At 43.9% G+C, this 23,550-nt stretch overlaps 2 protein-coding genes across 2 annotated transcripts in view; both read right to left on the bottom strand.

The window, feature by feature from the left end:
* The window catches only part of KANK1 (KN motif and ankyrin repeat domains 1), a 134,821-nt gene extending 127,400 nt beyond the window's left edge, over positions 1-7,421 (bottom strand). The window contains exon 1 of the mRNA XM_031054163.2: positions 7,282-7,421. The gene's annotated coding sequence lies outside the window, so the exon portion shown is untranslated. The remainder of the gene's footprint in view (positions 1-7,281) is intronic.
* Positions 7,422-18,620: 11,199 nt separating this feature from the next.
* DOCK8 (dedicator of cytokinesis 8) overlaps positions 18,621-23,550 on the bottom strand; it is a 73,863-nt gene continuing 68,933 nt past the window's right edge. The window contains exons 45-47 of the mRNA XM_031054319.2: positions 22,903-23,009; positions 21,450-21,617; positions 18,621-20,806 (exon numbers count right to left, since the gene is read on the bottom strand). Of these exons, the coding sequence (XP_030910179.1) occupies positions 20,743-20,806; positions 21,450-21,617; positions 22,903-23,009 (339 nt within the window). The 3' untranslated portion in view covers positions 18,621-20,742. The remainder of the gene's footprint in view (positions 20,807-21,449; positions 21,618-22,902; positions 23,010-23,550) is intronic.

Genomic DNA, 23,550 nt, shown 5'->3' with positions numbered 1-23,550 from the left:
AAACACCACACAGTAAGTCTGACCCCAGCACCAGTTTCTACTCTGAAGAAAGATTCAGCTAAATTAAATATCTTCTCTCAACGGATATTTTACTGTGTCTATCCAAGTACATCTACTTAAAAAAAAAAAAGCCCCCAAAGATATAATTTATCAATCTACTAACACTGCAATGACATCAAAGAGAAGGAATTGAAACAGTGCAACCTATCTACTAGCAACTGAGTTAATATCAAAGCACTGGTGAGAAAAAACCCAGAGGCTCAAATTGCCTTTGCCAAGCTGCAAAACAGAGAAGACCTATCAACTCTTTTGTTACAATTTCTCTTTTGGCAGAAATTTGGAAATTGGAGACAAACTCTGCAAGATTGTTTCATTTAATAATTAGCATGGGTTATGTCCCCACACTTCTGCCTCAATCAGCATTTTGACTGTCCTTCGTTACTTTTTATACTTTAATATTAAAACATTCAAAAGCCAAAAATAGAGAGAAAAGCTTTCTAGTCTGAATCCAATTATTATTTTCCCCCAGGTCACTGCACTTCTTGGCAAAACTCTCTAAAGACATAGCGAAAAGTTACACAAAACTCCTCTCTTTCCTTCTCTGTCCAAACCAGATCAGTTTGGAGCAACTTTCAGAGATTCTCTGCATCTCCATATGTTGAGACAGGCATGAAAAGAGTAAAATCTGCAGACACCTCACTATTGTCTGAGGTCCTTGGGGCTTTTTCGACACAGCTGTTCCAAACCAGCTCAGGAATGAGCCCCCATCCTTTTCTCATTTAACAGCTCATGAAATGAATGAAAACACTGTGAGGAAGCCCCACCATGCACAGCCATGTTTATGCACCTAAACAAACACATTCAACCTCTGACATTATCTCACTCCAGGAGAGACTTACAGCCCTTAAGCTGGGAAAACAGTTGCAGTTTTAAAGGGAAAGAGTCAGAACAACTCTGGAGAAATCTTTGTTTCAAACTAAACTCTTCATCTTTGAGATAGAGAAGCTGCAGACCGGTGGCACAAATGAATATGAAATGCAAGACAAGGAGCTTTCGCAATCCCATTCACAGAGCAGGATGCTTCTGATCATAACCTGCCAAGATGGTCCTAATAGACTAGGTTGTAGAACAAGTCACATTGGTTTCCAACAGTTCACAGAAGCAGTTTCAGTAAGTAGTCATAGTACCATGATTTCACAACTATGAATCTCTGATACAACTTCTTACTGCCACTGATGAGCTTCCCACTATCTCCTGCTACTCTAGCACTGCCTGTGGGATGCACACAAAGAAGAGCCAGGTGGGGGTGTATTTTAGCAAGTTTGTTTCCAGCCAGATCAGTGCTCAGATGTTTTGTCCCATCACAACGTAAGTATCAGCACCATCACAAAGAAGCTGTCAGCCAAAGTACAAGAGGGAAGCTTGCTGCTTTCAGCCAGGTTCAGATTTACTGCCTACCTGCAGCCCCAGTAAGGTCCCTGTGGCAGAGGCAGCTGCAGTCAATGGGGAAGAGCCAGGAGGTTTGGAGATTTGGACAGATGCTGAATAAAACAGAAACTATTCCAATGCCATTTCAGAATTCATTGTACGAAATCCTCCAGGTCAATCTCGGCAGCATCCAGCCCCTTAATACTGGTACTGAGGAACTGGAAGGGATCAGAAATACGTAGAATTCATTAAAAAGGCTTTGAGAAAACACTGGCTTTTAGCAACTCAATCAAGCAGTATTTGGAAGGGTCTGGGGAATGATGCAAATCAGTAAAAGGCACATAAAAGCTAAACCAGTGTTTTTCCTTACCTCAGCAATGAGGAATGATTGAGCTATTTAATTAGGAAGCTGAAATGTGCGTGCACAGACACACAACCAACAGAAGTCATTGCCACTGCACAACAGCCATTAGGGCTACCAGTTCAGTACAGCCAAGGGAAGGACTGGACACTGGGGTGTGTAACAGCCCTGTCTGGAGCTACATTCAGGAATACCAAGTAAGTTATTAAAAAAACACTCCAAAAACCAAACAAAAAACCCAAAATCAAACAAAATAAACCCCACCAACAAAGTAAAAAAAAAGGCAAGAAAACAACCAAACAACCCTACACACACATCCCCAAAAAATCCTCAACAACAAAAAACAAACAGCACACACACACAAAAAAAAACCCAAAAAACAAAAACCAAAAGCAAAAACTAGGAACTCAGGGCTTAAAAATCAATGTTCCCTAAAAGCAAACCCATACAAAACATCAGGTAAGGGATAGATTAGTCTTCATCAGTCCTAGGTGTATGGATACTGCAGATTTCTCAAAGCCTTTAGTACAAAACCTCCCAACACAAAGCAGCCTGACCAGGGCTGATTCTTCATGCAATGAAATCAAGGTTTTGACTGTTTTCACCTCTGAAAACATAGCATCAGTGCAATCCAACTCCTGCTAGGGCCCTACTGCTTCATGTAACTGCACTGGTAACCCTTTGGTTAAAGATGATGGTAGACTTCTGAGAAAACACCAGGTCCTTGGGATGAGGTGTGGGTAACATTTGTGCAGTGTAGAACTCAACAGTAATGCCAGCACTGCAGAACTGCAAAAGCAGCCTCAGTGAAACTCTTTTATATCTCCTCAGTGTCCCCAAACAGCTTAAGGCACCCACAGGAAGGGCATCCTCTACTTCAGAGCACTGGCATATGACAAAGCAGGTTTAAGAGACCACCAAGCCAGAGCAGATCAGCAATCCATACTGGGAAGTGTGGTACAGTGAACATTTGCTCAAGAAACACAATGAGATGTCCCCACTGCCTTCCTGGACAACAACCGCCACCACAAAAGTCAGAGATGCCTACAGCTGACAGCATAAACAGCTGCAGAGAAGATGGAGAAACAGCCTGCATTCTGCAGAGACTTCTCTGACTGCCATTTCCTCCCAAGTTCTGTGTGCAATGCAGCAATACCCCAGTGCTTTGGGACAGCACAGATATCTCCCTCTCTGGGGAATGGCACAGAGGCACCATCCCTGAGCCCAGAAACAGGCTGGGTCACCCCCACCACCCAACAACACTTCAGCAGGATCTTTTCTGGAGACACCTCTTTTCAGGGAAACATGGTTACAACCTCCAACCCATCAGGGCAGACACCTGGATCTAGTTTTGTTTGCCTGTGTGCAGTAGGGAGCCTGTACACTGACTGAGTGTGGAAACAGCAGTTTGGCATCTAAAAAGAGCTGCTTACTTAGACAAATTTGTTTACCTACAATTAAGTTCCAACTGTTCTTGCTGGACTCCTCCATCTCCAGTCTACTCACACCTCTAAAGAATCAAAGGGACATTCAAAATACATGTTCATGACTCATGCTTAATTGTCAGCTGTCCTTCCCCAGTACAACTCTAATTAGAAATCAGAAACACATTTTTGAGCACAGACACAAAAAAACTGGCATTAACTGCCACGAAAGCCTGTGGGAGCATTTTAAGTCTAACAGGCCTTCTAAGTTGTGCTTTGGCCAAGCTAGTCATTGGGCTTAATATAGGCGTAAGAGCCTGGGGCCTGTGACAGCCTAGAAGCAAGATCAGACATTCTTGCCATCCATCCTGAATGACGGAAGGCTCTTCATTACTAGGAAAGCTCAGAAAGCATTTTCAGTATTAACTACAGCACCTTAAAAGTAATTTCCTCTTTTTCTCATCACAAACAAGTACATCTATAATGCTGAAGAAGGGACTATTGCCAGATACACATTTCTGCTATATGCAGAGTTTGACAGGGAACCTTTGGCAAAGTTTAGTCTTTGGCTGTATTTATTAAATATAAATACAGCCTAAACTTGTATTCAGATTTAACTACAAGTCTCAACACTGCTGTCGTGATTGCAGGCACAGTTCCCTGCAGTAAAATACATGGGCAGCATTCAGAGTTAGAGAATGAGCCAGACACTAAAATTCACAGTACCTCACTTCTAGAGGCTACCTACATGAAAACATAAATAAACTGTAAAAAATAATCACTTATACTGGTTGTTCATTCTTGATGTGTATTATCACTTCTCTTCAGGTCCCAGTCTTTTGAGCTGTGAGCAGCCATGTAATTTCTCCTCAATACAAGGCATCTGTAATATGAACAAGAGATAACTGGTATGGCAGACCTGATGAGCCTGAGTGGTCTCCGCGGTTTCTCCATGAGATGCCTCAGTATCTTTTTATAGGACTGCCAATTATTCAGCCACACAGACTCTATTAAGATACTTAAAATGAATCACTTCCTGCTAAAATCAAACACGTTAGAAGTTTGATCATAAATCTGGATCTCTAGTCAAGGCAATCTTATTTCAGTGCTTCTGTAAGGCTTATAAAAAGACACTGACTTTTATGTATTCTTATGTCTAACAAAAAAACTTTTCAAGTAAATCCTGTAAAAAGAAAAATACAGCTGGCATTTCAGCCATCTGTAAACTTGATCTGCTACATCTTTAAGAAGTTAGGTGGAATTGAAATTTTTCACGAGTTGTTCATTGCTGTTTTGTGTTGCAATTCCACACGACCTTCTCATCATTATGATAACCCAGTTGTTAGCTTAACACTTGTCATCTCACCACAGCCAACAGAAAACTTTGATAAAATTCATATGCGTGCATGTATATACACAAGCTTTCAGGCCACTTCGCAAGTTTCTTCCCTTTCTAAAAGGCAGGAGCAAATTTGGGTGGATCAGACAATCCAGGCATTGATGCCTTAAACTTCAATGGCCCATTAGTCAAACCCATTAGCTGAAAGACTGGGGGTAAAAAAGCCTCCTTCTCCATGACCTAGCACTACAATAGGTGCTGACACCACAAGAAAATCTGCAACTGTCCTCAATTAACAACTAATGCTTTAGTAACTAAAAGCACTATCAGCTGCCCATTTCTGACAGCTCCTCACCGTGGCTCAGCATCATTTGCAAAAGAGACTCTTCATTTAGACATGTTCATCTCACTTTCAGCATCTATTATTTAGACATACAGGGCACTGCAGAAACTGAGACAGCAAGCTGTACCAGAAGCTTACAAGTCTGAGAAAACTGCCAGTTTGGAAAAGGCAGACACTGAGGGGGAGCAACTGAACAGACTCATCTCACACAAAAGTTAGGAAAAAGAAAGTTTGTGCTGTGAGAAACACATCCACAGCCAGCTCTCCCAAGGAGGGAAGGTTTCTAGAGACCTGCCAAGCTGTCACCTAAGAACAATCCACATTTAGTCTCCAATCTAAGGACACAGTTTTATTCTCAGTTTCCCCAGTGCAATTTTAAAGTAAAGCTTCATCTCCAAAGAAATCAGGCTCTAGGGACTCCTATATATGTATATATATATATATATATTTGGTGACAACAGAAGCTGTCACCAAGTAACCTAAGGTGGTCATAAGTAATTCATTCAATGGCAGTATCATGTTTGTCTCAAGAGAACCATACGTTGCAGATAATGAGCTTCCACCTAGTCAGAACTCTGGCAGTAAAAAAGGTTAACCTCACTGTGACACCAGACAAATGAAAATAAGAGTCCAGTGTAACATCAAACACCATCGAGCACGCAGTGGGCATATTCTGGGGTTCACAACAGCCTGTACCCCCTTACACTTCTGCCCAAGCCAGTCCCTGGCAACTCGAGTTGCAGCTTTGCTGGGGGCTAGTGCCCCCAGCACGCCCTATGTTTCCCCATGCCCACCACTGCATAGGATGCTCACACAAGCTCCCACACCCAAACCCCCTTGCACCTTGCACGCCAGAGCTGCAACCTGTCTCACTCAAAATGAATGGAGGAAGGTCCCAGGCTTCCTTGCCATAGGACAACACCTCGTCTTCTGTTGAGGAGGCAGTTCTGGGCTAGCATCCCATTTTACCTAGTTACCAATGAGGCAGGTTTCCAGTCAGAAGGCAGAGAAGACTTCAAAGATGCTACTTGCAGCACAGACTGGGTGAAGCCCCACTGCTGCCAGCCATCCCCACTGTGCCCTGTTGGCACCCTTTGGAAAACTGACTCCAGACCTGAACACCCACGCAGCACTCCCAAGGACTTGAAACTGCACCTGAACAAAAATGTCAAGGCTTGCTTTGTACACATCAGGCACTTAGTAAATTAGTTCAGCCTTTTTGAAACTCACATTAACCTGATCATCCTCTTCTCACTTATCTCATTTTCCTTTCTTCACAACATGCACCCACAGAGTCTTTAATCAGATCAGGTGAAATAAAAGGGTAAGATACATCCGATATTTTTAATCAGCAAAATGTCATGGCCACATTTCTTGGCTAGACAAGATGCAAGGTTGTCAGATAATCTACAGAACTGCTGGATGGGCTCTGCTATTAAAGTTTGAGAGCTTTAATTTAACAAAAGCATACTACACCTGACCGTCACATCACTACGAGAAAGTTGAACTAAGCTTAGTCTTACATGAAACCCGGGGCCAAGGAAGTCACAAACAAGTCACTATCATTACTGAGGTTTGTAGTTATGCCTCAATCAGTTTTTACACGTAACTATGTATCAAGCTAGAGCCTCACAGTTTTCTTTGTTTCAGAAGGAATAAGACGGTTTTCAAACACTTCAGGATGTCTTCATGAGCTGTTTGAGATCCTTGAAATGCAGCCCAAATTAAGGCATATTCATGGGCTGAGCATCAAAGCCCAAGACCGTCCCCCACCCCCAAAATTTATCTGCTGCCTTTTTACAGTGCCAACTCATCAGTTAGACTTTATCCAAGGCAGCCCATCTAAACAAAGCACCGACAAACAACTCCCGCTGTGGATGAGACCCATTCCCAGCAAGCCGGTAGCCGCTGTCCAACCTCTGCCCCGTGCAGCAGCTTCTCCCTCCGGCCGTACGTTCAGTCCCTGTCGAACAGGCAAGCGGCCGGGTCGAGGAGAAGCGCCGAGACCCATAGGGGGCACAGCGCGGCCGCTCCGAGCAGCTCCCCAGCCGGACGGGCACCGGGAGCGGCAGGGCCGGGATGCTCCCAAGTTACAGACGGGATGCAGCAAAGCACATAATACGCCTGTCTGTGCCTCTGACCCTGGCCAAACCCACGGTTTTCCACTCGAACCGCGAAACGGGTACCGGCACCATTAACTCCGCGACGAGCGCATGTACCCCTGTACCAGGACCCACTACTTCGCGCCAGCGGGGCAGCGCCGTGGCACACCGACCAACAACCGGTCCCCATGCTGAGCCGCCCCTGGGCGGGCTACTACCTCCAGCGAGAGGGGCAGCTCCGCTGCCGCCCCACTTCCGACCCCTCTCCATCCCCCATCGCTTACCTCCGGGCTCCGCGCCTCGGAAGCAGGAGGCCCCTCCGCGGCTGCCGGTGGGAGATGTGCAGGTGGTAGTGGGACACTCGGCAGCCCCGCAAGACTCCAGCCCCCCAACAACCCACACTGCTGGGAGTCTGCAAACTCCTCTCGCAGCCGCTTTGTACCCTCCGGCGGCTCGCACTGCGGCTGCGCGCTGCCCAAAATCAACACGGCGCGCTTCCAACCCCCCGCCAGCACCTTGGCTCCCCCCAGCCCTCCCCAAACAGGGCCGTCCCTCCGGCAGGGCCAGCCCTCCGCTCCCCCAGCAGTGCACGTCCTCCACTGGCTCCTCCGCAGTGCCTCCACCAGCCCCGTAACCCCCCCAGCACCTCCATTCACCCGCGGTGTAACCCCTCAGCCCGGTCGCTGGAGTCGGGTGGTCCTGGCCGTTCCCGGTGCCTCCTCCCCCCAGCTCCGGAGGCGCGCAAGGGTGTGAGGGATGGTGGCGGTGCTTTTGGGGGATATCTCGTGTCCAGCTCATAACCTGGGCCAGCGGCATGCGAGAGGTCCATGCCTGGGAGAGCAGGGCTGCCCTCGGGGCTGCGGCTGCAGAGGCAGCATCCTTGGGAAACCTGCAGGGGCGAAGCTCGGCGCAGCCTCCCCGCGCTCGGACGGCGGGCACTGAGTCGAAGCCCGCGACAGGAGCGTTGTTCCCGGCAGGTCTGGGTCAGAGCCGGGCCAGGGGCGGGAGGTGCCCGGTGCCGAAGGTGCGGGATGCCCCCGCGGGCACTCACGTGAAATGCTGCTCTCGGTGTGGGAGCCCTGGCAGTGTGCCTGCCTGCTGCCGGCCGTGCCGCTGCACGGGATCCGTGGCCAGGGCTTGCACGGGACAGCAGGGTAAAGCACCAAGTCCTGCCGCGCTGCTTGGGAACCTCCGCTGAGAATCAACGTTCTTAAACTCGTGTCTTGGTCCTTACTGGTCAGCGACTGCCCCTAAAGCCTTTCCCCGCTGAGAGGGGAGACAGCAGTCCCTGTTTGTGAACCGTGAGGGTTTTGCTTAACTGTTCGAATACTCGGCGTGGTTTGAGACATGGCTTCTTTCACTCCTCTGACTCTTATCTCAGGTGCTATCTTCACTGCCCCGAGTTTCCCACTCCCCAGCAAATGCTTCAGAGGCTTTGTCGTGATACCGGTAAAGGTTTCACAGCTCGGGAGCAGCACAGTCCCTCCCAAACACAGAGAGGTCATTAAGTAAATCCACAGACCAGGAGTAAGCAAAGTGCAAGTAACTAAACCAAGTCAGGGGTGTGAAAACACTTGGTCTTCTTTCCCAGATCTGGAAAGTGGGGCCTTGCAAGGTGATTACTGGGAGTTGCTTTGCGGCACAAAAAGATGCAGCTGTCGCACATCTCCCCTTGCCTTTACTGGTTTTCCCTGCTGTGCGCTGCCAAACGCTGGCACCTCCTGACCCTCCATTCTCATTTCCTTCTTTCTGTGCCATTCCTCTGCTTTTCTTCTGCCTTTCCCTGATCAATTCTCCTGAAACTCCTTTTTTTTCCACATGTTTTTTCTTTGCAGACATGATATGTGAAGCTCATGAATGGAAACCATCAAAGACCGTCTCAATGAACATTGATTCCAGAATGGAGCAAGGAGAATATTAAAGAAATCTGAAAATCTGTTTTTCCCAGTGGACCACACTCAAGTAACAGTATACAACAAATGAGAGGGTTTTATTTTAAGTTCTATAAAAAGCTAACAGGCTTGGTGATATTTCCATCTGAATAATTTCCAGTATTTCTTCTGAAACCTCTGAAGCCATTAAAACATTTTAGAGATTAAATCACATTAAGTATTTTTGCAAGTAAAGCCTCTATGATGTTGATATAAACCACCTCTCAAACCAAACCAAAGCTTTTATTACAGAAAAAAAGCTTTTAAACATTTTCATTCAAGAGCACATATTTTTGGAAATATTTGCAGCCCACTGCAACCAGGCCCTGCAGCTTTTAGACATTAATAATTATTAATCCTGAGTGAGCTAACTTTCCATCCAGAGGCTATTTTTTTTATGGCTGAGTTACCAGCCCTAGAAAAAAAAAAAGAGGGGGACTGATGAAAGAAATAGTTGAGACAAAAATGAGCACCACTTTCCATTATTTATATTAACAACTAAAAAGAAAGTATACTCAGGCCAGCAAACAACTCCTTAGCATCAGCTTATTCATCCAAATAGTTGGGTCAGGACCATGTTGTACCAGAAACTGTACAAACACCAAATGAAAGCACACCAGACTTGGGCAAAGAGCACGGCAAGCAGATAGGGCTCTTTCCACTTCTCCCACTTAATCCTTTCTTTCAGGAGCTGCCAGCTCTCAACAGTTTAAACAAGCGAAATTAAATAAAGAAGTCAATTGTTCTGTTACCTGCGTAAGAGTGACAGGAAAAGACTTTCAGTGTGGTCATGCAGTAGATGGGGCTTTTCTCTTTGATGGTACAATTAAAACCACCAGGTCTCAGTTTGCCTTTCAGTGCTTGTCTGGCACTGCAAAGGGCACAGACTAGGAGATCTGGCAAATGGGCAGAACTGGGATATACAGAGCAGAACTTGAGGATGAACAGTAAGTACCTGCCATTCTGCTTCACCCACCGTGGCCTTCCAGGCACGTGCACATGGGTGAGGTTCAGAAAGGGGGCATAGATCCCCTGTGGACTCCTGGTAGAGCACCAAAGAGAGAAACTGGTTTCAGCCTAAATGTACTCAGGTAAACCTCAAGGAGAGAGGGGGATGAGAGTGTCAGTGTGCTCCTGCTCAGCTGCGAGCGGTGAGTAGGGTGCTCATGTCATCCTTGGAGAGGCCTGGGCAGCCCCTGCCACCCAGGCAGGGCTGTGGGAATGAGAGGGTTTGCCTTGCTTAGACTGGGCACCAGTGAGGAGCACAGAGTAGGCAATAGGTTCTTTTGCAGGGCTTTTCCATCTCCCTTAGGGGCTTTTCACTGGAAACATGCTCTGGCATGTGGGAGGGCTGGACACACCATTAACATTTAGCAAAAAAACCCTGCCACTGCTGAAAGAAAAGACCAAACCCACCTATTTCCTTCCAGAAGCCAGATGTCCCATGTTCGTGAGTAGGTCATCATAAGCAGCATGTCCAGAAGTAAGTAAAGGTAATACCTGAAGAGAGAAAGCACACTGTATTGTCCATGATCTGGATCTGGTCCAGAAAAATACTGTGTATGTTTTGGCAGACTTTTCTGTGAGATTTAGGTTGCATACAGTACAGATAAAGCCTATGCACACATAGCATGTATGTAAAAAAGAGCAGAACTAAAGAGAAATCATCCTGCCCAATGTCATTTGTGGTGCACTCAGGTGGGTGGGCAGAATGAGTTTCCATTGGCTCAGGCCACAGTCCCTTATGTTTTAACACTCACAGTGCCTGAAACCTATTTTTTTGTGGAGCATCCCGCACAGCTTACCCAGGAGCTGTGGGGCTGCTGGAGCATGGGCGTCACATCAGCCACCTCAGAGGTGGCTAACTCTAAGAACCTGAGTGAAGGCACCCTGGGGGCTAAACTTAGAGGCAGGTTGCACCAGCCCTGCTCCCTGCTGTATCCCATACCATGTTTGGAAGTGTGGAAAGGATTAGACATCCCTTCTGCTGCTGCATTTGTCAGAGTTCTTTGCTTAGCTGCAGCCATACAAGAGGGACAAGAGGCCACGAGCACCTTTGATATGTTGCCTCAGAGACCTCTAACTGTGGTGGGCACCTATGGCCCCACAGCAGGCAGCCGCTCAGCAGTGCAGTGGCTGGAAAGGGTTGAGGGTGACTCACTTTTTGCTCCTCTTTCCCTCTTTCCCCAGCACCCCCAGCCTCTGTGATGCTGCCAGTCCTGCAGGGCTCACAGCTCTAGGGAAGGCCCTGAAGCAACAGCAAGCTTCACCTCATTTGCTGGGGCAGTGGAAACAGCCCTGCCCTATAAACAGAACAACCCTATTAAAGTTTTATAAACAAAATAATTCTAGTTTGCCAAAACAGAACAGAAAGTTGTAAAGTTCTTTCCATAGGAAATGGGGATGCTTTCCTGTGCTTTGTTTTGTCTATTCTAGAAATATAATTACCTGAAAAACCCAGTGTTTTACTGAAAATAAGCTTTGGCTTGCAGGAAGCAGTGTTCACAGCTCCTGCCTAAGCCTGACCAGAGCACTGCAACCCCCTGCCACAGCCTCAATTCATTCCTGCCTTTGTAGGGTCTCACACAGATGTGGGCTAAAGGGGCCAGGGCTGTGCTGCTTCAGGTATCTCCCTTCAGGCCTTGGATGCCCCTGTGCTGTGAAGATCACTGCTATGCAGCCACCACTGCCAAAGCCAAGCAGCAACCTCAGGCATTAAGTAAAACCCAGTTTTTGAACCACTGGCCCTTTGCAGCCCGGAATATTCTGCAAACCACTGTGGAGAGCAGGGGTAACACTGCACTGCTGTGACTGACCCCACACAGTGGGCATGGCAGTTGAGAGTCAGATTAATCCTCTCTGCTGGCAAGCCTGTGAAAGCCCAGCTCTTTCTCCCTGTTCTGACTTGCTTTCAGGGAAGCAGCAGTTTCAATAGGTGTGCATCCTGCTTTTCTTTTCTCAGCATAGCACACTGCTATCAATCCTACCACGTGGCTTTTCTTCTGAGCACTATCTGCAAAGGAAGGATGTCACACAAACATTAAAGGAGGCAGAGTGGTTTTTTCTGCCCTAGTTCAGGGATCACATCAGTGGCAGCCTGGAAGTAGCAGCAGATGTGAAGTCAGGCCCAAGTGAAATGAAATGGTGCAATGTGTGTCTGAGTTTATATCATCTTGAGTTTCCAGTGCTGAAGGGTACGTGTTGCTGTTTCCCACACATTATCTTGGACCTCACCATCAGGCCTGGGGATGTTTGAGGCACAACAGTGTTCTTGATTTGTGCATGAATGCACAGGAATGCAACTCCAGAAATCATTTACTAGATAAATGTAGCACCTGCCTTTCCCCTTATCTTTAAGGGAGCAGTGTCAAAATACTGTAGTCCCCAAGGATTGACCTGCTCTAATAAGGTAAAAGAAAAGTTGCCACAGATCTGCCTTCTAGATTTTATCTACCTTTTATCACTGAAATGTTTTAAGGAATGCTTGATTCTCCAGAGCTCCCAGACCTTTGTTTTACCTCTGAACTGGGTGAAGAGGCCACTGCAGTTTATGTTGAATCAAGCTGATCTTAATACCTTTTCCAACCCTGATCATTCTATGACTCTATGATTCCTTGTGAGCAGCATCATGCAGCTGTATTACCAAGCTTGAAGTTTTATTACCAACCTGTGCAAAGCTTTATGTGGGCTTGACATCTATCATGAGTCTGAGAGATTAATATAATAATTTCCTTAATGCATATGTGCATAGAACTACATAGGTGGATTCTGCTAAAATCTGAAAGTATCACCAAAGGTCTATTCAGACACCTGTGCTGGGGAAGATGGACATGTTCACATGCCAGTTCGCAGGACGGAGAGCTGGCTTGAGCAAGTTGGTTGGAGTTCACATGTTACCTGTCTCTTATGCCACAACTGCCAGAAAACATTTCACAGCACCCCAACACAAACTTAAGACCCATAGTAAAAACCAAAAGCAACAATTATAGGAAGAAAACAGGAGATAAAAAGCTTTGCAACTTCTCACTGGAACAAGGAATTTGTTAAAGGAATTCCCAAAGTTAGAATCTGTCAGTGCAATCCTAAACTTGTGTATGTTCATCCCAGGGGATAGCAGAATTCGGAAATTAATGACCCCAGGATGTGTGGAGGAGTTCCTCCCTCCTTACGGAGTCTGGTTGCACAGCAGTACATAGCTAGGACCTGAGGGTTACTGTGAAGGACACCTGTATTTTATATAGGGGTCATTTGAAGTTTTCTTTCTATCTTTGTACATTACAGATTCTCAAATTAAAATGTGCTCTGTGCCAGAGCTGAGCCAGCAGGAACTGCTTTTATGTAGACAGATATGTAAATCTTATCACCTTATGTAAATGATCTGGTTACATCCAATTCATTAGTCAGTTGTCCTCTTAGAACTGGATTTCTCAACCATCACCCTAGTTTCATGAGGGGATTTTAACTTAGAGGAATTACGCCATTTTTTAGAAATGTGATTAGGATAGAGAGGGCCTGGGCTGTAAAAGCACAAGAGAAAAAACTTGGTGTACTTGGGCATTTGTAAGGGCCATCTGGTGGTTATTCAGTGACAACTCTGAACACTGATGGTCTCACCTCGACCAGTGATCAAGCTGAAGAAAAGAACAGGTTCCTCGTTCCTGTTTTGCAGATGTCAGTGTGAAGCTGCTTTGGCAGAAGCTGCTTTGGCAGAGACTGGGGAAAGTTTTAGCTGTTGTAGAAGTGCATGCTTTGCTGATTAGTCTGTGATTTATAGGAGGTGGGTGTAGATCCTCCTCATAACTTACAGAGATTCTTCCTCATGAAGAATTTGCTACTGGCTGGTGCACAAGTAGGAAACCGGACAAGCTTAATGGCATGCCAGGTTTAATAATGCTATGTTTATGTTTCAGCTACCAGTAGAAGTCTTCAGCCTGCAAATGTACCCCCTGACAACACAGCCTGGCACAGACAATAGGTACAGATTCCTCTGTAAACTTCATTTTTGCCAGCCAGAGGCTTCACCTGGTATCTGTCAGTTGTTGGATAGTCACAGGTACCCTCTCATCTCACTGTTTCAGACTGTGAAGCGGTCTGATGACACAGGAGGAGTCTCTGTTTTTAACAGGTGGTGTGCAGCTGTCCCCTCTGGATGCAGGGAGTGCACTCTGGTATTTCACTGATGCAGAGTGTGCTGAGGACTCACAAAAATGCATTAATCCCAAAGCATTTCCTGGGTCTGGGCAGTTTTCTGCCTTCCTTCTAGCAGAGGCACTGAGCGGCAACACCCTCAGGCCTGCTCCTTCGCACAGGGGACTGTCCTGCTTAACTCACACAGGTTCATGGAGAGTAGAGGTGGGAACTGTTTGAAGAGGAGCTGCTCAAGTTAAGCTGAGGATTAAACAAGCTCCAGTTTTGCAACCATGAATACCATGTGTTAAATGCTTTTCCTCACCAGGCTGTGGGAAGGACCAACAATGAAGGGAGGCTTAGCTGGCCTTTCTAGGAAGATTGCCTCTGTCAGTGAAACACTCTGAGTGCTGTGACAGCAGCTGGTGCCACAGGGTCAGTGCCCCAGTGATGGTGCCTGGCTTGTGAGCAGCATCTCTGTGGAGCCACTGGTGGGTGCATTTAGGTGCATCCTCCTTTGGTTAGTTACAGAGAACTCTAGCAGTGAACCAAAACTAGCAGAAATAACAGGTCATTCTGCCTTTGCCTTCTGTTTCCTCAAACTATGCTTGCTTATGACTATTTCTAAGCTGAACAATTTCTGTGTATGGCATCTGTTTTGCATATAGGACATGGAACCAGTGGTCTCTCTTGGGACCCATTACCACAGAAGGCATGCGGGGCTGCCGCACTGCTCCTAGCTGGCCTGGATCCCACATTGGAAGTAACAACCTGACACTTAGCCTGCCTCCTTCAAAGGCTAATGTGAAAGCACAGGGTGCCTTTTGTTTGGCACTTTTGCAGTTCCACAGTTCTTGATGGAAACTCACAAAATCCAGACAGTAAACACTAAAAAACCACAAAAATTCCACACCCAAAAATCCACAAAATCTCCCCAAACTAAGAACATTTTTATTAGAAAAAAATAGAGGTTTTGATATTTTTTATTATTATTATTTAGTCTTTTGTGATTACTTTTTGCCTGACAGTTTCCAATAAAGTACAGCAGCCCGAGGTTTGGTGCTGAATGCCTGGAAAGTGAGATACATTCAGCACTTTAACCTGCCCTAATTCCATTTCCATAGTAGTACTCCCTTTGTTCCCCACAGTGTGCTGGGTTTCTAATCTTTTGCTCTTTGATTGCTTGTTTATTTCTTTATGGATAGATTTCTTTCACTCAGATGCAGCTTTTGTCCTAAACTGCAGCAGGCCTTGGGGGCAACTGGGTCGTCTACAAGCTAAGCTGAGAAATCCTTTCTACACAGTCATGGAGGACTAGTTGTATTCTCATTAACATGCCACAGATTACAAGAGTTTTGTTCTTCCTAATTTAATCGATGGTTGAAGTCTGTTACATAAGCCAACCTCTTTGAAATCTTTTAGACCCTGTTGATTTAATATTATTCTCCCAATACTAGAAGCTGGCAGCATGAATTTACAGCAAAAATGCCATTTTCCAGTCTGCTGGAAAGTCTCTAACCTCTGAGTCAAGCAGTATTAGCCTATTTTGTGTAAAAAATCCCTTCCCTTCCTTTCCCCTTCCCCTTCCTTTCCTCTTTCCCCTTCCCCTATTCCCTTCCCCGTTTTTCTTCCGCTTCCCCTTTCCCAATCCAAGGGTTTCAGTTTGAGCTCAGGATTTTATGCCTTAACACAAGAAGGAACACATTCCTTTGGGAGCACTTCCAGCCCTTCTTTGAGAAGGTTTGGGAACCTGAGAAGGGATGGTTCATTTCTGTTAAAGCTGAGCTGCAAACAAAGGAAAGGATGTGGGCTTGTACCTACTGCCTTTCTTCATTGTTATTAAGTCCAGAAACATGTGTTTGAGGTTTTAAGACAGCTTTCTGGAACTTTCCAGCTCTAGATGTGTTAGCAATGCTAAGCTTGCTTGTTATTTTTCTTTTTCATGTCTTCTTTCTCTTCATGAAGCTCTCCTTGGGCAATGGGGATATGTACAGTTATTTGCATTTGGGAAAGCTGGAAATGTGTGGTAGGAAATCTTCCCTTCCAGTTGCTGTTTTACAAGTGTTTGCCAAACAGCACAAGACATAGTCCTCCTGCCATCCTGCTGAAATACCTTATCACTTTGATTATGAGAGTTTAACTTCCTTTGTAATTTAGATTTCAGCATCCTACTAGGCATGCAATACAGGTTTAGAAATAGTCCATGAATGGAGGCGGATAAAGAAAGCCTTATTCCTGTAAAAAGAGATAGTTCTAAAAGAAATACTAGATCCACAGAGAGAAATATAAAATCAATTTTATACCTTAGGAAAAAAAAGTGTGTAATGATTTAGGATATTTACATTTGCATTTAGGTATGTTTTAAGTTCATTAATGGGGAATTAAAAAGATTGCAAAGCCGCTGATTGCTTAGAACAAACAATCTGAACAAAATGTTACAACTTTCAAGGATTTCTAAACTAGTCTTTGAAAAAACTACAATGGAGGGTCTTTGTGATTTGATTTTTTTTGTTTTGATCAGCTAAGCAGTTTCACATTTGTAGGATTTTTTACTAAGCAATACTAACTGACTACACCTTGGCAAAGAACTTCATAAAGACTGGTGTTGTAATGCTCGAACACTTGGAAAACGGTCGGTTTTTTGACTAAAAATGCTTCATTAAAGCCAATCCCTCATGTATAACATAGGGAGTCATGGAAATGTATTCAATTCACTGTGTCAAACACTCAGCCAATGCCAGATTTTACTGTTACCTTCCCAAGCACTAACAGAGTTTTTCTGGGAGTGTGCATTGCCTTTATTCATGTAATCAAGAAGGACTTTTTCCACCAGGGCCCCTTTTCCTCTCAGTGCACTGATTAGACCACAGCATTACCCAACCTGAGATGAGTTATCAAGACCTGTTGATTATTTTTTAATCACTCCGTTTAACCAGTTTAAAAGATATTTGAAACAAAGTCGGCTGAGCTACTCCCCAAATTAGAACACTCCCAAATTTCAGCACTAATGGCAACACCCTTTGTACACTCCTTGTACGTGTTCCTAACAGAAGGCAGCAGCACTGTAATGCAGTAAAACAAGCAAAACACTCTTTTTCATGTGCTTTATTTTCATAACAAGCACTGCTTTAAGAGATTGTCTTACCCTAAAGAATCCTAGCAGGCTCTGTGTCAGGCTGTCTGCTAAGCTTTAATTCCGCTTTCTGAGATGATGATACTTCAAACAAACAGAAAGGAAGTGGAACAAAAAGAACAAAATGTTTGCGTTCATTTTTCTAAGTCTTCACATTGGTGGAAACTTAATGAGGAAGCATTCAGCTTCCAGAAAGAGGTCATGTAACCCAGATCTGACAGCTGTAAGTAACAGCACTGCATTTCTCTTTCCCCAGCACAAGTATGGCTACTTCTACTCTCAGTCATGCCTGATCAATTCTTCACCCGCTGAAGCCTTGGGAGTGTGTTTTTTTTTTCATGCAGTATGAAAAGTGTGCTCCCCTTATAGCAGCTGTTCTGCAAACCAGGAGTCATGTAAGATCAGTAGTGCTGACCAGAAACACCCACCTTGGCTGCTCAAATGTATTCAGAACATGCTGAAAGGTTTATTTACATTTCTGGGCATTATTGGTGGTCTTCTGGCACAAATTGCCCAAAGAAGTGGTGAATGCTCCATTCCTGGCAGTGTTCAGGGCCAGGCTGGACAGACTCTTGGGGGACCTGGTCTAGTGTGAGGTGTCCCTACCCATGGCAGGGGGCAAGAACTTGATGATCTCGAGGTCCTTTCCAACCCTAACTATTCTGTGATTCTCTGATTCCATGATTCTCACAGTCAGCATGGACTCCTTATGTATGCATGTTGTCTGCATGCTGGCAGATGTGCAGGTATGTACTCACTCCAAATGTTTTGGATCAGCTGTACTCTATTGGGTGGTGGGCCATGTACAGACTTGATGCTGCTGCACAGTGCAGTGGGACAGGGCACACCTGGGCTGGTGAACCTTGTGTTGAGCTAAAAGATTCCAGCACCAAACCAGCTCCATGCTCTTTAAAGCTGGCGCTCACTGATGGCAAATGCCAGGAGCAAGTGAGCTGTGGTGAACTCCCAGCTGAGACACTCACGGGAATCTCTGGACCAGGATGATGTAGTTCTGTGCCTCGCTTGCTGTGTTCCCTGGGACTGCCTTAGCAGTTTGGCCCTGGACTAACTAGTGTGAATACACAAAACTCTTCCTAGTCTTGAATCATACAGATGATATGTCATTCAAGGATCAGGGATGTTTCTGCTCTACAGCTACGCAGTGGAGGTAGAAAGGAAGACACTACTATCACTGAGCTTCACACCACCATTTTTTTCATCGAATGAAAAAAGTTCATGAGCAAGTTGTTGCCTGTTACACCTTACAACAGACACAATTTATCCAAAAGGCAGGCTCCTCTCAAACCTTTGCAATTTCTGCTGCACAATGCTTCTACAGGGAACGGCTGCTCCTACTGAAATTTTCTTTCCACATGGATTCTATTGAGGCATAAGGTGCAACACAAAGGCACTTCTGAACATCCCATGAAAGTCACTTTATTGAAAAAATTAATATCATCAGATAGAAAATTTACATATCTCATAGCTCAGTTCTTGAAAGAAATGTACAAACCATGTTTCATTTGTATAAGGGACCACATGAGCTACAAACTGAGGGCAAGACTGGCCAACTGGTTGAGGGGTGCTCAGCTTGTAAAATGTGAGTGAAGAGTCCTTCACTATTCATGTTATCCTGAATATTGCTTCAGTTCAAGAACTACAACACAAAATACACTTCATTACTTTTACCTGATACATTGTACATCTGTAGGGGTTTTTTGTTTACTTGTGCTTTCTGTTATTTAGGTGGTAAAGGATAAGCATCTTGTAAACAACAAGGTTGGATTACAAGATTGATAGATGACAGTAGTCTGATCTTCCTCCCAAACAGGCTATTAAAAACTATATATAAGGGGCTACGTTCTGATAGGCAGAGATCTCATAGCTTCAGAGTTTTGGGATATTAATAATCTTTCCAATTTAGAATTGTTTCAAAGCAACTGGAATACACAGAAGCCACTCCATGGAGTCATCATTTGCTTTGAGCTTTTTATACTATTTGCTTATGTACTCTGGATATGTTCACTTCAAAATCACAGAGTATTTACTCCCAGTTATTGTATTTAACATATGATGCAGAGAGATGTTTTCTTATGCTCCAAGTGCTGTGTAAGTACAGGGTTTATTTCACCTGTTTCCATGTGTTGTCTTGTCTGATCATCCCTGTGAATCTTCTACATAGTGCATTCAAAATCATCATCAGCTCTGAGAAAGTTCACTGTAATTTGCTAAAATGAAGTAAGAAAGAAAAACTTAATTCCACTTTTTCATTTAATTTTAAGATTAATTTCTGTGTTTCAGCAAACGGGACTGGTTACTTTAATCAGCATTAAACTATGATTTCCAAAACCCTGAAAAGGTGGAGGGAAGGAAGTTATATTGAGGGATGTTTGCACAGATCTTTGTTTCAAAATACAAACATTACATGGTAAGCATGGTCACAGCACAAATCTCATCTCTGCCATCGCCTCACTAAATGAGTTCTGAAGTCCTAATCTCTCATTCTCTCCCTCTATCAACACCTTCATCTGCAAAATTCTAATGATGTTTCCTTATTTCAGAGCAGCGCTGTAAAGATTATTCAATAAAACATTTGTTCAAGGTTCAGAAAATACTAAGCATTAGGTATTATGAATTATGTGCTAACTTCTCTCAAGCTTCAGTAAAGCCTGAATGAAGTGCTTTGTAGGAAATCCTCATTGTGCACTTCTGTAACTATTTTGAATAAGGTCATCTTCATACAACATTGTATAGTAAAGGAATCACTCATAGCTTAACATTTTCTGTTTAAACTATCATCTATTAGCTATGCTAAACATGACACTGATTATAAAGAAATCAAACTGCATGTTAAGTAGTAGTCCCTATAGCTAGAAAAAAAGTTAGAAAATCTATAAAAATTATTTATTGCTACTTCTTGCTTTCCAAGCTTTTGTTGAGAAAACTCATGCGGAACAATCCCTGCAGTTAAGGACCATGATAGAAACTGGTGACAGAAACTGATTGAGGAAATTATTCTTTCCTACAGCTCCAGCTCAGCAAGCACTGAGCAGGGGACTATGTCTCTTCTCATTAATACAGCATTTAAGCACATGAATGACTTGCAGAATTGTTGCCATAAGCCCATGGATAACTGCTGTCTTGGACAAAGACCATAAATAGGCCTAATTTGTCAGTGGCCCTTAGACACGTATATTTGGATTCATGTAACACATCAACCAAACTACACAGAGTTCTGTATCTGTTAGGTAGCAATGACTGACCTCGTGGAACTGAACGCTCTAGTGGTCCACTCCTTTGCATTATGTGATCATTTTACAAAATACGCAGAAGTACCTAAAAAGCACCCTCTTCCTTCCCAAGCCCTGATGAAATGTGGTTGATTAGGTGTCGCCCCCCAGTTTTCATTCAGTGATCTTGTGTAAATGCTTTTCTGCATGCTATCCAGAAAGCACACATGATGTCTTGTGAGACATTTCTGATTTCATAATGTTGAATATCCATCACTTCTGGCTTGCAGCATGAAGCTCTTTCTCAGCCAAAGCAGCTACTTCTTAGGTGCTTTGTGAAGAAGTCTGGGCATCATATTTCCTAAAACTGTGGCTTCGAAAAGATTCCCTGCAATGAAATTGATCCATAAATAAAGTTGGCAAATGAAAAAGAATCCAAGATATACCTGCCTTGCGAAAAGGAGCAGCAGCTGACGAATCACCAGCTGTTATGTGTCGGCAGATGAGAAGTATATTCCTTCTTCCACTCCTACCCACACTAGACACAGTGGCTTGTGAAAAAGCATATACTCATTAACAAAGAGCCTAAGTTAAGACTCTTCTGTCTCAGTCATGGAGCTAAATTTGATTATGTTATCTGGGAGTGAAATGACCACTCTTAATGCTGGCTAATAGCACATGGAACCACATGCTCAAAAAAGACCCATGTACCTGTTCTATTTCCTTCCTGGCTTCGCTTGTGAGGAAGTGGCAAGATGTTGCCAGTACTTTTTTTGCAAGGCAAGGGAGAAGTCTTCTCTAACAATGTATTTAATTAACATAAGCCCTCTACCCCAGGAATGAGCAGCTTAAGGAGCACAGTCAATACCACATTCAGCTCCAGTGGAAGTCAGCAGACTTCTTTAATCAAGTATGAAGTTGGCAGTGTATATATTATGGCCTTGCTTTAGCTGCCTGTAAAACTGCCTTTTTACTTGCAAAAATGGCATCTTTTTTAATAGCTACAACAGACTATCCTGCCCTAATTGTACCTTGTGCTGTGGACTTTCATTACAGGTTTGTACAGTTGTGGGATCTTCCTCTCAATCATGGGCCTAAGGTTCTCCTTCAGCTTCCCGTAGTTCTTTCTGAGCTCTAGCTGATATTCCCGCTGGTCAGCAGTAATAAGGCGTTTATTCTTCTCCACTGCTTCACCACACCTAGGCAAAAGGAAAGAGAAAAGGAGTGACATGTATGACCTACTTCTGTTAAATGCATTAACTTTGTGCTAGGTAGCCTGAATGGCCTGGGGTCCAGCTCCTCTGGGTTAGGCAGTCCTTTGATAACTTGTCAAGTCCAAAATGATAATGAACTAATAAGGAACCTCTGTCTTTTCCAAGTAGACAAATTGAGATGATATTTTAAAGACATTAGAAATGCATGAAGGAGCTAATAAAAATGAATTTAATCACTGCAGAGTACTGAGCTACCTGCCTACTTACTGTAAACAGATGCAGACACAATAACAGGGAGTCAAGGCTGTATCTTCTGCATAAGGCTCATTTTTATTTAACTCAAACTTATCCTTCAGCAATTATGCTTTGTTTGGACTAAGGAGATGAATATCTTGCTGTGTGGATATGGTAGTTAAGATTTATAAGTACATCTAAAAAAAAGGCCAAAATGTGTCTATCATTGCCAATGTGTCTGCTTGACAGATAGGGTCAAGTGTTTTCTTACAGCTTCCTACATAGAAATGTAATTTTATTAAAAACAAGCTGAAAGAGCTGGACTTGTTCATCCTGATGAAGAGAAGGCTGCAGAGAGACCTTATAACAGTCTTTCAGTACCAAAAAGGGAGCCTACAAGAAAACTGGAGAGTGACGTTTTACAAGGGCATATATTGGACAAGGGGAAATGGCTTTAAACTGAAGAAGGGAGATTTAGATTTGATACTGAAAAAATATCTTCATTATGAGAGCAGTGAGATGCTGGCACAGGTTGCCCAGAGAAGTTGTGGATGCCCCATCCCTGGCAGTGTTCAAGGCAAAGCTGGACTGGTCTTTGAGCAGCCTGGTCTAGTGAAAGGTGTCCCTGCCCATGGCAGGGGCATGGAACTAGATGATCTTTAAGTTTCCTTCCAACCCAAACCATTCTATGATTCCACAATTATAAAAGCAAGGCAATAATCTGAAATGTTTGGCTTATGTAAAATGTCAAAAGATATAACAAATGGAAGGTCATTATTTATGCATAATTACTTTGAAGTATTAAAATTTGCTTCCTTTTGGGATGCTGAGCCTACCAAAGCATTACCATGAAGCAGATATAACATGTCTGGACCAAGTATTTAAAGTGTGAGATGCCAGGATTCATGACACTAACTTGCATAATTAATCACACAGTCATATTATAATTATTGTGATTATTTGTTTTATTGATGCAACTCAGCTCTTTTTTTTTTTTTTGTTTGTTTTTTTTTTTTTTTTTTTTTTTTTTACTGACCTCATTATAAACTCTTTGAAGCACAGCCTCAGCTTGTTGTGATGTCGATAAAGTTTGGGGTCTGCTGGAATTTCAGCCAGGAACACTTGTGCTACCTCTAGTGGTCCCTTAGAGGAATAACAAAGGAAAATGTCAAACCCACCTGCTTGGACTGAAAACAGATCAAACACGTTTGATTAAGCTGTTTGTTATTTCATGTGCAGAATTATGAAAAAAAGCCTATGTATAGTCTCCATAACAGGATGTCTCTTCCACACCCCCTCCCCCAACCTTTCCTTTGGCAAGCAGAGGTGTTGTCCGTCATATTTTATCTTTTCTTGTTTTTATTTCTCCTCCAGCTCCACAGAAAAGGGATCAGATTCTGCACAGCAAGAAGAGCTGGATAGCTGGACTGCTAAACCTGGTTACATGAGAGAAATACAGCTCCTTTTTGTAGCCTTACAAGACCCCAAGGGAGTTAAGTAGACCCAGCCCAGAAAAGGACCACTCTTTCCAAAGGTCGTAACACTCAGGTCGCAACTTCATGTATTTTCTGAAAAACTACGAATTTGTGGTGGTCCTACAGCTGAATCTTTGTCATTATTCCATTCCTGAAGGATATACCCTGAGTGAACAAAATGGCTGGTATGGCTAGTTTCCTAGAACTGG

The sequence above is a fragment of the Melopsittacus undulatus genome, chromosome Z, assembly GCF_012275295.1.
Source record: "Melopsittacus undulatus isolate bMelUnd1 chromosome Z, bMelUnd1.mat.Z, whole genome shotgun sequence".
Lineage (NCBI taxonomy): Eukaryota > Metazoa > Chordata > Aves > Psittaciformes > Psittaculidae > Melopsittacus > Melopsittacus undulatus.
This window is presented reverse-complemented; position numbering and strand designations above follow the sequence as displayed.